General features: G+C 37.9%; 1 protein-coding gene across 2 annotated transcripts; it reads left to right on the top strand.

Moving 5' to 3' along the window:
- The first annotated feature begins 1639 nt into the window (after positions 1-1639).
- On the top strand, positions 1640-11188 carry LOC101704721 (olfactory receptor 8B4). Of its 2 annotated transcripts, none has more exons than XM_087182147.1 (2): positions 1640-1654; positions 10256-11188. In XM_087182147.1, the coding sequence occupies exons 1-2, from the start codon at positions 1640-1642 to the stop codon at positions 11186-11188; spliced, it is 948 nt and encodes a 315-aa protein (XP_087038273.1). The 2 variants fall into 2 exon arrangements, with proteins under 2 accessions (XP_087038273.1, XP_087042094.1); XM_087185968.1 differs by lacking the exon at positions 1640-1654 and adding an exon at positions 1915-1934 and having other exon boundaries at positions 10270-11188.
- The last annotated feature ends 1820 nt before the right edge of the window (positions 11189-13008 follow it).

Below are 13008 nucleotides of genomic sequence, written 5' to 3'. Positions count from 1 at the left end.
AACAGATTAAAGACAGGTACTCCATACTTCCAGCGAGAATGCCTTATATAAATGGAGAAGATACAATGCTTTCTCCTTAAGGTGGGGAACAAGGGCAGATATGCTTACTCTTTATCTGTCCATTAAACTTTGAAACCTAGGCCCCACCAAAATAGTCTGGCAATAAAATGACACAACTAGGATAGGATTGGCATGGCAGAAGCAAAATCTTTATATATAGATGAAATGATCATCTACAGAGAAAATCCTAAGAAATCTCTAGGAGCCCCTAGAACTTGTACTTGAATTTAGCAGGATTAGAAAACACAAGGTATATATAAAAATTCAGGTCTGTGTATACTTGCTATAAATGAAGAATTGGATATTGAAATTTAAAAGTTATGTAGGAGTACAAAGGACCTAGAAAAGTTAAAAACAAAAGCAAAAACAAAAACAGTGTTGGAAGATGTTTAGTACCTAATTTTAAGACTTCTTCTAAAGCTACAGTAATCAAGGCAGTGTTGGTGTAAGGAAAGACATATAGATCATTGGAATGAAACAGAGAATCTAGAACTAGAACCACACATATACGGTCTACTGAGTTTTGAAAGATTATTTAAAATTAGCATTTTATAGAATATAAACTCAATTCAAGAGCTGAGGAAGAGATAATATTTTCAGCAAAGGGCACTAGAACACCTGGTATCCGTATATAAAAAATTAACCTGAACCCTTTTTTTCCGTACATAAAAATAACTTGAAGAGATCTATCAACCTAAATAAGAAAGCCTAAAGGTATAAAACTTTAAGAAGAAATTGTAAGGGAAAATATTTATGAATTCAGGGTAGGCAAGAACTACCTAGGATACAAAAACCATGTTATATAAAAGAAAGACATTGATAAATGAGATTCCATCAAAATTTAGAACTTTAAATGACATCATTAAAATAGTCCTTAAACAGACCATATTTACAGTACATATAACCTATGACCAGAATATATAAAGAATTCTTAGAGCTCATTAATAGACAACCCAATGAAAATGTAGACATAAGAAGATGACAAATAGCCAGTATAGCACAAGGAATGGTGTGCAACTCTAGAATCAGAAAAATACTAATCAGTACAATAACAAGATTGAATTATACATTCATTAGGGAGATGAAGTTCAAAGTTTTAAAAGCCTTGTCATGACTTTTTCTTTTTGTTGGATTCTCCCCCTTTGGGTTTAATTTGTCATGCCCAATGGATTCATTCTTTTGGTTTTCCTGGCGTTGTGATCCTCATTGTCTTTTCCTAGGGTATTGTCTAAAATTTTCTGAAGTGCTGGTTTGGTATTCATGAAGTTCCTGAGGTGCTCTTTATCATGAAAGTATCTTATTTCTCCATCAATTTTGAAAGACAGTTTTGCAGGCTACATCAATCTGGGTTGGAGGCTGTTTTCCTTTAGGGCTTGAAATACATCACTCTAAGCTCTTCTTGCCTTGAGGGTTTGCATTGAGAAGTGTGCTGTGATTCTGATGGGCTTTCCTTTGTATGTGATTTGTTTCTTTTCTCTCACTGCTTGTAGAATTTTGTTCTTCTGTTGGATTTCTGGAATCCTAACTATTATATGCCTATGTGTAGATTTTTTTTGATTAAGGCTAGCTGGAGTCCTATATGCCTCACTTATCTGTATGTCAAGTTCTTTTCCCCTCCTTGGGAAGTTTTCTGCCATCACTCCTGTGAAGAGTTTTTTTATGTCATGTGCACTCTCTCCTGTTTCTTCATTGACTCCAATCAGTCTTATGTTATTCTTCTTTGCATCTTCTAGCAGCTGCTGTATTGATTTCTCGTGTTCCCTTACAATTTTAAAGCAATTTTTCTTTTCCTGGTCACTAATTGCAATCTTATCTTCTATATCTGAAATTCTATCCTCATATTGGTTCATTCTGCTGCGCAGACTTTCGATGGAGTTTTTAATCTCTTGGAAATCTGTTTGCATCTGTTTTATGGATTCCATTTGTTTCCTATGTTGGGATTCCATCATGTTCCTCAGATCCTCTATTTTTTTATCTATGTCCTCTCTAGATCTATTAATCATGTCTTGCACCATGAGCAAAACCTTTGCTGTTATCTGAGTAATTATTTCTGATTTCATTTTTCCCAGATCCTCTTTTGTTGCCAGTTCAGAGAGTCCAGGTGGTTGAGTATCAGATTGTTCCATCTCCTTTCCCTTTGAGGTTGCTGTAGGCAATCCAGAAGCCTGTTTTTGAGACCTGTTTATGTGTCTTCTCATTTCCATTGGAGGTGGTGCTTCTGGCACCCACGTGGCTCACCTTCTCTTCCCTAGGAGCCTGGGATGGTGGTGGGGGAGCTTTCTTCTGGGTGCTGGGACCGGCTCAGCTTCTCCTCCCTAGGAGCCTGTGATGGAGGTGGGGAGCTTCCTTCCAGGTGCTGGGACTGGCTGAGCTTCTCTGCCCTAGGAGCCTGGGATGGAGGCAGGGAGCTTCCTTCTGGGTGCTGGGACCAGCTCACCTTCTCTGCCCTGGGAGCCTGGGATGGAGTTGGGGAGCTTCCTTCCAGGTTCTGGGACCAGCTGAGCTTCTCTGCCCTAGGAGCCTGGGATGGAGGTGGACAGCTTCCTTCCAGGTGCTGGGACCAGCTGAGCTTCTCTGCCCTAGGAGCCTGGGATGGAGGCAGGAAGCTTTCTTCCGAGTGCTCAAGACTTCATTCTTATTGTCCTAATGCAAAGTACTTAGATTATTTTTAATGGCTGTGTTTTTAGTAACCACATTTACTTTTGATCCAACTTACAGGTGATTCCTTTCTGGCCAACCTACAAATTTTTCAAACCATTCAGCTCTTCTTTTTGCTCTAGTTTCTTGCTGTAGATCTGGCTGAAAACAGCCAGCAGTACCCTTGTTGCAGTGTGAACACTGAGCTGCACTGAAATTTTTTCCTACAGATTCATTAGTCCATTCCTCTTAAATTTGGCTTCATCAAAGTCTTAGCACATGGGCAAAATTAGATTTGTTTTTATTTTTCCTCCAGAATGTAACACATGTAGCCTGCAGTCCATTTTCCAATATAATCTTTATTCCCATCTGAAACCTAAAAAGCATGGTCTTTACTGTCCTCATTCCTATATGAGCAGACTAGAACTACCCACCAAGCTCTACTTTCAGCATTCTAGGGCTTCTCCAACTTCTGTCTCCAAACCTTTCTAAATTCCTTCTTCTAACCAGTTCCAAAGGCTTCTGAACCACAAGGTCAGGTACAGTCGCTGAAATGACATCACTTCTTTGGTGTCAATTTTCTATATTATTCACTTACTTGTTACTGTGATGAAATGCCACTTAGAGGAAAGGTTTATTTGACTTGTTGTTTCAGAATATTTACTCCAGAATCAGCTGGTTCTAAGATAGAAATGACATGGTGGACATGATGGAGGAAAGGGGCTCAACTCAAAAAGGTGTTCTATGCCTTCTGTTGAAGCAGAGGGAAGGAAGGAGCCAGGGATAAGAATATACCCTTCCAGGTCATACCCCCAGTAATCCACCTTTAACCGGGCCCTACTCAGCTATGATCTCATCAATGGATCTACTGATGCATATAGTGCCCCCATGATCCAATCACCTCCCCAAAGTTCTACCTCCTAAACACATGAGACTTTTGGGGGATATTTCAGATCATCTCTCTCTGCTACAGACATAATGATTTATACTCAATGTCACTTGCCATTCCTCAAGTTTTGTAGGGTTTTCCCCTCCAATATGATCTTTTGCATTTCCTTCTGTGTTTTTCTGTGCTTTGAATTGCCTCCTGATTTTCTCTGCTGTTAATCTCTTACTTGTTATTCCAGACTAATAGCAATACATTTCTAAAATATATCATAAAACAGATTGTACATTTCCATAGTAACAAAGTAATAGAGACTGCTTTTGAATAAAAAGTTAGCATAAAATAACATTTTGATACATTTTGATAGCAGCCTACAATGATTTTTTAAAAAGTAAAATAATTTTTAAAGTTTTTATAAGAAAACTTTTGTTCAAAATGGCATGCAAAAGCCATTCTAGGTATTGATATCAAAGCCAATAAAGGGGACATATAGTACATGCAAAAATAGAACATTATTATAACATTGAGTAATTTAAGCATACACTAGTTATTAAATTATTAAAAATAATGATTTAGTCATTATCTGGCTTGGATATTAAAGTTATTTTATTTTTATATCATTGATAGTTCATTTAAAAACTGGCCAGATAATTCATTGAATGCATTTCTTTTTAGCCAACAAAGATGCTTATATTTGTTGCACTTAATAGCACAATTTCATTAACAAAAAGGGAATTGAAGAATTGAAGGTTTTGGAAATTTTGTTGCATGAGTACAAAGAGAAGCAGCCTTTGAAATCTGGGATTCTTGTTCATTTAATCTCCCAAATCACATCAAAACAGCATGTCTGTGTGAGGACAAAATTATTCAAAGTAGAGAATAACTTTAAGAGTTTCATTACATTCTTCTGTGAAGGTGACTGGGGATGTGCATCTGCCTTCATCACAGGAATATGGGTAAGTGGCCCTATAGCCTGAGATGTTCTCCTTTTCTCCACTCCCTACCCTGACCTTTTTAATTTCAGTCCCTCTTGCACCAGCCAGAGATTGTAAGTGTGAACAACAGAAGTCAGTTCTAGATAACTTTTCAAAAAGGGAGCTAATTGGCAAGAAATGAGGGAGATAGCAGAATCTCAGAAAAGACTGGAGAACCAGTTTTGGAGTCATGCAGGATGGGAAAGCCAAGTGGTGGAATCGCAGCCAAATTACACCGTAAACTGTCCAGTGAGTCTGCGTTGGCTGTTCCCGTTGGCACCAGCAGCATCCAACATTTGTTCTTGGTGGTTTGATTTGTGTTTTCTTTATCTTTCCCAAGATTAAACAGAAATGATTCCTGTTTATGTCACTTGCTGTCACTCAGAGTTCTGCTTGGGAACATCTCCTAGCTGAGCCCAGATCTGATATTCTCTGGGAGATGCCACACAAGGCTCACATGAGGGGAGATTTCTCACATAGCAAGGAATTCCAATGCTGGATAGTCACAAACAAAAAAGATTTTTATCTCTATCTGCTTTCCTGTTTTGCAACTGAATTTCACTTACTTAGGGAGGTCTTTTTGGACCTTTGAGCCTATGTAGAGCCCTCTCTTAAATGGTTTATCCCAGATCCTGTCCTGGCACATTCACTCTATCTCTAATAGTAGTGTGTAAATATGTTTATTCTAGGTTTCTCCATCGAATTACATGTTTGAATAAAAAAGGAATCTATGTTGATTATTGTCTTATATCTGGGGCACGGTAATGGACTTAAATCATGTTGTGTGCTGCATATGCAGTTGTCCCTTAGAATCCTTTGGGGGTTGGTTCCAGAATACATATCAAAATCAGCCAAAGCCCAAATCTCTGGCACAAAATGGGATAGTATTTGCCTATGACCTACACATATCCTCCCATATACTTTAGATTATCTCTAGATTATATGTAATACCCAGTGCAATGTCAATGATATGTAAATAGTAGTTATGTGGTATGGATTAGATAACAATGAAAAGAAAAAATATTTATACATGTTCATACAGATGCAATTATTTTTTCATGTATTTTTTGATACTGGTTGGTTGAATTGGCAGATGTGGAACTGACAGATACAGAAGGCTGACTTATTTGTTAGACTTTCATATTTGCACAAGTCTTAAGATGTATTTCTAATTTGTAGTTTTCTCCACTCTCCATTGGTGCTGAGTGGACAGTTTCTTCAGATCTTCCCCTAAGTTTACTTATTTTCTCTTCTCTTGTCTAATAGGCTGTTTAACATATTCATAGAGTTCCTAATTTTATTTATTTTACTTTCATTTCCAAAATTTCCATGTGATTAAGATTTTGATGGTGCCTCCAACTTTAGTGTTTTCCTTCATTATACTTTCTATTTTCTCTTTTATATCTTTAAACATACAAAGTGTATTTATTTTATATTCTGTCCCTGACAAGTCTAAGTACTTTGCAAGCAGGGTTAGGTAAGTGATTTGTGTTTTGACATTCATGGTGATTCACATATATGATGGCTTATTTTGTGGTTTTCATCATAAGCTCATGATCCTTACATATTTATCTAGGAATATTCTTTGAAATCTGGATTTAAATTATTATCTATGAAATATATTTTTTATTATATATGTAATATGATTCTTTTGTCTCATACACAAAAGTGTTCAGAAATTCTTGAGAATATTTTGTCCCCCATTTCCCCTTTATTTTCTTTCGGGAACCAAGGCCTAACTAGACAGTTTTCCTGGACCTTTCCCTCTGTAGGATGTTTTCCTTCCTTTAATTTCAACACAGGATATTTCCTTGTGGGGATTCATTATTATTAGTTCATGATTACAATCTCTGAACTTGCTTGAGTACCAGGTTTTATCTCATATGTCCTGAGTACGTAACTGATGAAACCTAAGCTCATAAGTCCCCAAGAATAGTTTCCTGAAGATATACTCCTCATGTAGTGTTTGCCCTCTAGACTCATACTTTCTTATCTTTCATCTTTTGCTGTCACAGATTTTCACTTATGTTTTGGTCAGCTCACACATGAAAAAACTGGCACTTTTATATTTGATCCAGAATTCATTTTATTAGGGGAAATCTTTCTTAATATAAAGTTCATAATATTGCTGGACATACATGGCTTCAATAATATTTCTTGATGGATAAATTGACTTCTACACTAGTAAAGAGAGATAATGCTTTCTGTAACATTGGTGGCCATTGGTAGACAACTGCTAAACTGTCATTCAAAATAAGGAAATGAGATGGGTAAGAAATTATTTACTAAAAAGAAATGCCTATTCTCTTGGTAAAATTAAGCCTCAAAAACATCACTCGAGTACTGAACTGAAAGGAGACTTTCTGTGTAGTAAAGGAGAATGGAACCAAGTAATCCAGACCTGTACTAGTGATTTTTCTGGCCATTCCTTTGAATATTTTCTCTGATATTCACTCACTATCATGCAGGGCTTAAGTTTCTGCTCTCCCTTAACTCCAAGGCAATGATTATACACTTGTTACCTTGTAGTGTATTGTAAGACAAGGCCAGTGTCTTCCAAACTTGATTGTCCTGAAGGCTAATGATGCAAAAGAGAAATAAATGTGGAGAAAGAAAGCCAGGAGGAGAGAACAGAGAAAGAAGGGAGAGGAGAGAGGAGATACAAAAGAAAGGGAGAGAGCCCCAGGTGAAAGCTGAATCCTTTTATGACCTCAACTTTGATATCCATAGCATCACTTCCACTAGTCTATTGGTTGGAGAAGCTCCAAGACTCTGCCTAGAATCAAAAGTAGGAAACAAAGACTATCTCCTGTTTGGAAGATTGTTAGTCTTTCTACACTAGGAGCATGTGGGATGCACATTCTGTATGTGCTAGTGAGTGTGTGTGGCCATCTTTGTAAATATACAATCTGCCACAAGCATATACATTCTATGGTTTTCATAAAAATACTATTATATTAGAAAACATCCAACATAATGCCAAGGGCTCTCTAGTTACTATGTATGCATTAATTTCTTTCCTCCCTTTATATAAAACATATAACAAGTTTTTATTTTAAGAGACACAAAAGGGATGAGAAATAAAAATAGTTATTTTTCTTGCGTGTTCTACTACACTGAGTTGTCAGGTCAGTAAACACTCACTTTCTAAATGAGGGAACTATGGCTCAAAAATGTTTAGTAATTTTAGTCTTAAACTAATTTGGTAGTATGATTTCTTTTTTGTTCTCCACTTAGGCTTTAAATAAAATTTTATTTAAGTATAACATAAAGACACATAGCTTGATGAAACTTTGGCTAAATAGATATATCTGTGTAACCGAATCAGAACATTACCCTATCAGAATCAGAACATTACTAGCAACCTCGAAGCACCTTTTCATAGTCCTTCCAGTCACTAGCCTTTGGGTGACCAGCAGAGAGGAACTGCTATCTGACTAACACCACAGATTAGTTTTCCTGCTTTTAAACTCTGTATATTTGGGATAATAAGAAATGTACTCTTGTACTTGTTTTTTTCACGCTATAATAGATTGATATCATCATCAACTAATGAAATTTCATGGATAAAAGGAGTTTTATCTTATTAATATGGTAGTACTTTTATCAACCTTTGCACTTATTTTTATTGAATACCGTATACACCTAGAAATGTTATCCTGGTTCAAAATATATAAAATATGTCAAAGTTTGTTAAATAGTGCCAACAAGTTTAGTGAACCAACATATAATGATGTACTGCACTAATTTTACTCCTGGCACCAATGTAATTTTTCTCCCCTAATTTTTGCTTTTTTCACTTATTTTAAGCAAGTAGCTAGAGTTTGTATTTTTTTACTTTAGGGTTTGTGGCTATATCTAAAACATAAGCAGCTTGGAGTTTAGGCTTTTTTTGTTTTTGAAGGCAAGGTCTACTGAAGAGATGGTATTAGTTGTTCAGGAAGGGTGTGTTCAGTTATGGAGGACTTGGAGGGTAAAGGTGAAAGAGATTAACAGACAGGAGATGGATGTCAGTGAAACTAAGAGACCACTGGGCCCAGAGGACCTGAAGAACTGCTTATGCTATTTTTAGTAAGGCAGTCCTATAATTTGTAATTCAGATCAAGGAACTTTTGAGAGCAAAAATGTATGGTATTAATAATTATACAGGGATCATGGGTATAATTCAGGACTGTCCCAGGCAAACTGAGATTATTCAGGCAGCCTCAGTAGAAGCTTACAAATGTTGATGCTTACATGTTTATGAGTTTTTCTTAGAGTGTTGTGTAGTGATATGAACTGTCATCTGAAGAATGACAGGATGAAACCCTTTGGTACATTTCCCATTACATCTGAATCCTGTGTATGTGCAGAGTCAACCCATGCTTCCCTGTATGTGCATGTTATGTTTTAATCTCCTCACCTGTAGTTAAGGCATAGCTGTGGCCTCTAGCAGAATTGAGAGTAGGTGGTGTTTGTAGTGGTTGTGGTCTCACTGTTCTGAGCAGCTTATGGTCCTAGAGGCATTTGATATGGGGTGCTCTCTGAGCACCTATGACTTTGATTTAATTTTCTTCTTGGCTTTTGTTCTTCTTTCAAAGTTTCTTACAAAATTTGGAAATACTGGAAAATAAGTTGGGGGGCATTCTCCCTTCACGCCAAATTTAGGCTCCAAAAGTGAGTGAAAGAGGGAAAATAAGCTCATAAACTCAGCACTGAGTGATGTGAAATCCCTAGACTGAAGGAGAAGTTTGAGTAGAATATCAGTTTCCAAGATGCTACATAAATATCCAATATAGGCTGTATACAAAGACAGTGTAATTTCTTCCCTTTAGAAACAAAATTCAGAAAAATTCCCAGGGGAAATTGTTAATAAGGTCCCTGATTGTCTAATCAGTTCCCTGAAATCATCAAGCCACTTAAAGTTCTCTGTGACAGACCAGCTGGGGTTCCAATAAATAAGGTTGCTAGTTTTTCTCCTAAAGTTGATGGAGACCATCTAGGAAAATCCACAAACAGAAACCTTGGTCTATTCCTCAGGCACTTTGGAGAATTTGGGTCTGTAAAAGCTCTGATTCCCACCACCAAGGGCATCAGAACAGTCAACAAAGGCTTTCTGCTTTATGCTCTAGAGTCCAGCACTGAGAAGAACCAGGAAGAGAGAAGGTGAAGGTCTGAATCTCATTTTTCCTGATGCTTTTCTTCTAAACCCACATCCTAAGCCTCTGGGAAGTATTGATCCCTTCCCTGACTTCACTGATTCTGAGGTGAGATGGACCAAAGCAGCTCAGAGAAGAAAGGCAGAATATGCAGAGCCGGGGGGACAACTTTTGACTTAGCTTTCTCCAGAAGTGAGAACCCTATACATGGTTGGGAGAGCAAGGCAGAGAATGGAAGGACTCCATGGGAGACACAAGAACTTGTGTCTTTCTGAGAGTCCCTCTGCAGCCAACTGAGGTGTGCTGACACCTCATCTCTCAAGTGAGGACAGAATCTTTGCTACCCACCCTAACAGACCAGCTTGTATTCATATTAGCCCAGGGGAGCTGAGATACTGTCACAGTATCACTTTCCTCAGCTGGGAATGAGGAGCAGCATCAATGAGAAGAGGAAGGAAAAGAGGAGAGGGCATCCTTGAGAGCTTCTTTCATTGTTCACATGTGTGGCTGTCACTAGTTTTGTGTTTTGCTTTTTTTCCCCACAGACAACTTGCCAGAAGAGGATGATGCTGAGAAATAGCTCCTCAGTAACAAAGTTTATCCTTTTGGGATTATCAGCACAGTCAGCACTGCGGCTCCCCCTCTTCTTCCTGTTCTTAGGGATCTATGTGTTCACTGTGCTGGGCAACTTGGGCTTGATGGCCATAATCGGGCTGAATTCTAGCCTTCATACTCCAATGTATTTTTTCCTTTTCAACTTGTCATTTATAGATCTCTGTTATTCCTGTGTTTTTACTCCCAAAATGCTGAGTGATTTTTGGTCAGAGAATATTATCTCTTATGTGGGATGCATGACTCAACTGTTTTTTTTCTGTTTCTTTGTGAATTCTGAGTGCTGTGTCTTGGTGTCAATGGCCTATGATCGCTACGTGGCCATCTGCAGTCCTCTGCTGTACTCAGTTACCATGTCCCCTCCAGTCTGTTCTTTGCTGATGTTTTTTTCATATGTGATAGGGTTTTCTGCGGCCATGGCACACACTGGGAGCATGCTGAGACTCACCTTCTGTAATGCCAGTGTCATCCACCATTACCTCTGTGAAGTTCTCCCCCTCTTGCAGCTCTCCTGCTCCAGCACCTACATCAATGAGCTCGTGTTTTTTATTGTTGTTGGAGTGGTTATCACAGTATCCAGTATCAGCATCTTCATCTCTTATGCTTTGATTATTTCCAACATTCTTCAGATTCCTTCTGCTGAGGGCATATCTAAAGCTTTTGGCACATGTGGCTCCCACCTAACTGCTGTTGCTCTGTTTTTTGGATCAGGGGCATTCACCTATTTAACAACTTCTTTTCCTGGATCATTGGAACAAGGGAGTTTTGCCTCAGTGTTTTATACCAATGTGGTTCCCATGCTTAACCCTTTGATCTACAGTTTGAGGAATAAAGATGTTAAACTTGCCTTCGATAAAACACTGAAAAGAGTACTCTTGTAATGGGTCTGATTGGTCTGATAATTGGTAATTAATTCCCAAGAATCATACTCAAGTAATGTAAGAATCATACTCAAATAATGTTTTATCTGGATGAGGAGAAATTTAAACTTTTTTCCTCAAACAAATTCTTCTTTCTACTTTAAAAATATCAGAATCTCTTGTTATACTTTCCTTCAGAATTATATTATTTTGTACCACTTAAATTGGCTGATTGGATGCAACTTATTATCTATTAAGTGCCTATTGTTTACTGGAACCCATGGTAGATTCAAGAGACGAATAAATAAACTGAGATTCCATGCCTTCCAGTTTATCCTCTGTAGGATAAACAAGAATATTTCTGGCTGGGGGAAGGGGCAAGTGGTGGTGTGAGGTTCCAGGAACATTTTTTATTCAGGTATGTGAAGAATCTTAAAAGATGAAACAGGTGTCATCAGTAACATCATCTTCCAACTCCTAGGGAGGCTGCTTGGCCAGGAAGACCACCCATCCTCTCCTCATATACATATGTATCCACACAGAGAAGGAAGGATGCTTATATGGTCTGATATTTAAAGATAAATCAAAATCCAAATCTTATATTTCAAAATTTCTGGGCCTTGAAATAGTAACTGGAGGTAGACCATCTAATTAGTACAGTTTCTTAGGCTCTGGGGGCTCAAGATGAAAGGAAGAAGAAAGAACTTCCATGGATTTGCATAATTATATAAAATACTACCTCTGTCTTTTCCTGGAGATATCATGCATTTTTAGAAAAATTTTGTAAAGTGAATTTAGACTTCAGCATCTCTTAGAATGTGTGTGTGTGCGTGTGTGTGTGTGTGTGTGTGTGTGTGTGTGTGTGTGCCTGTGTATTACCGATTACCACTAGAAGATCAGAAAGAAAGTAGATCTACTTCCCACTCTCAGGGAGACTGGAAGGGATCTGTATTCTAACTGCCAAGAACCACTCTGTACCACTCTGCTAAACATTTTGCTATTCTATTTTCAATAGCTCAGCTTTTGAAAAATACACCCTCATAAACTACTCTGAATGTAGGGAGGAAGGTGAATGTAAGAGCATCCTGGCCCATGTAGAGAGATGGAGGGTGGTGACTCACACTGTTGTTAGAAGAATGGGCACTCTCAGAGCAGGGTTAGAATTTGGGATGCTCTTGAGGAGACCCTCTGTGAAGAATATTTGGTGCTTTGCTTTTGAACCTGGGTAAAATCTTGTACTGAGTCTACAATTTTTGCTTTTATCTCTTGAATGCTTCCAAAAGTCATACAGTTGCTCAGTGTGTGCTGGTGCCATAAATAAGGCAATCAAGGGAAGAAAGTCTCGCTACACATTTACCTCTTTGTTGACACTGATGTGGAAAGAGCAACATCATACGGGGAAGAAGGGGATGCAAGTGTCCTAAGTGGAGCCAGAAGTAAGATGTCCTAAGGGGTAGTTCAGACTGCACAAAAAGGCTCCTGAAGTGTGAGGCTGACTGGTGAAGAGACTTTGAAGAAGGAGGAAAGTGACATACTTAGATTATAGCAAGATACTGACAAACATAATAGTTCACATTTACGGCGAGTGTGTCATATATTTATGCATGCTTTGAAATGCTTTATGTATATTAGCTCACTTTTTGGAATTTAATTATAATACCTTACTGAACCACTTCTAGTCAGCTCTCTGGTCTAAATAAATTCTACCCTACTGGACTGTCTGTGATCTTAGGATACTAGGAAAGAGTTAAGAATGAGGAAGGACAAAAGTAGGTCTATATGGGTTAAAAAAATTAATTACTATTGGTAGGAATGAGTAGGAACAAGGAATAAGTCAAGAT

Source organism: Heterocephalus glaber, unplaced genomic scaffold (genome assembly GCF_053883595.1).
Source record: "Heterocephalus glaber isolate CG9 unplaced genomic scaffold, H.glaber_assembly_v1.0 deba00000006, whole genome shotgun sequence".
Taxonomy (NCBI): domain Eukaryota; kingdom Metazoa; phylum Chordata; class Mammalia; order Rodentia; family Bathyergidae; genus Heterocephalus; species Heterocephalus glaber.
Note: the sequence above shows the minus strand (reverse complement) of the source record. Positions and strands in the feature narration are given on the sequence as shown.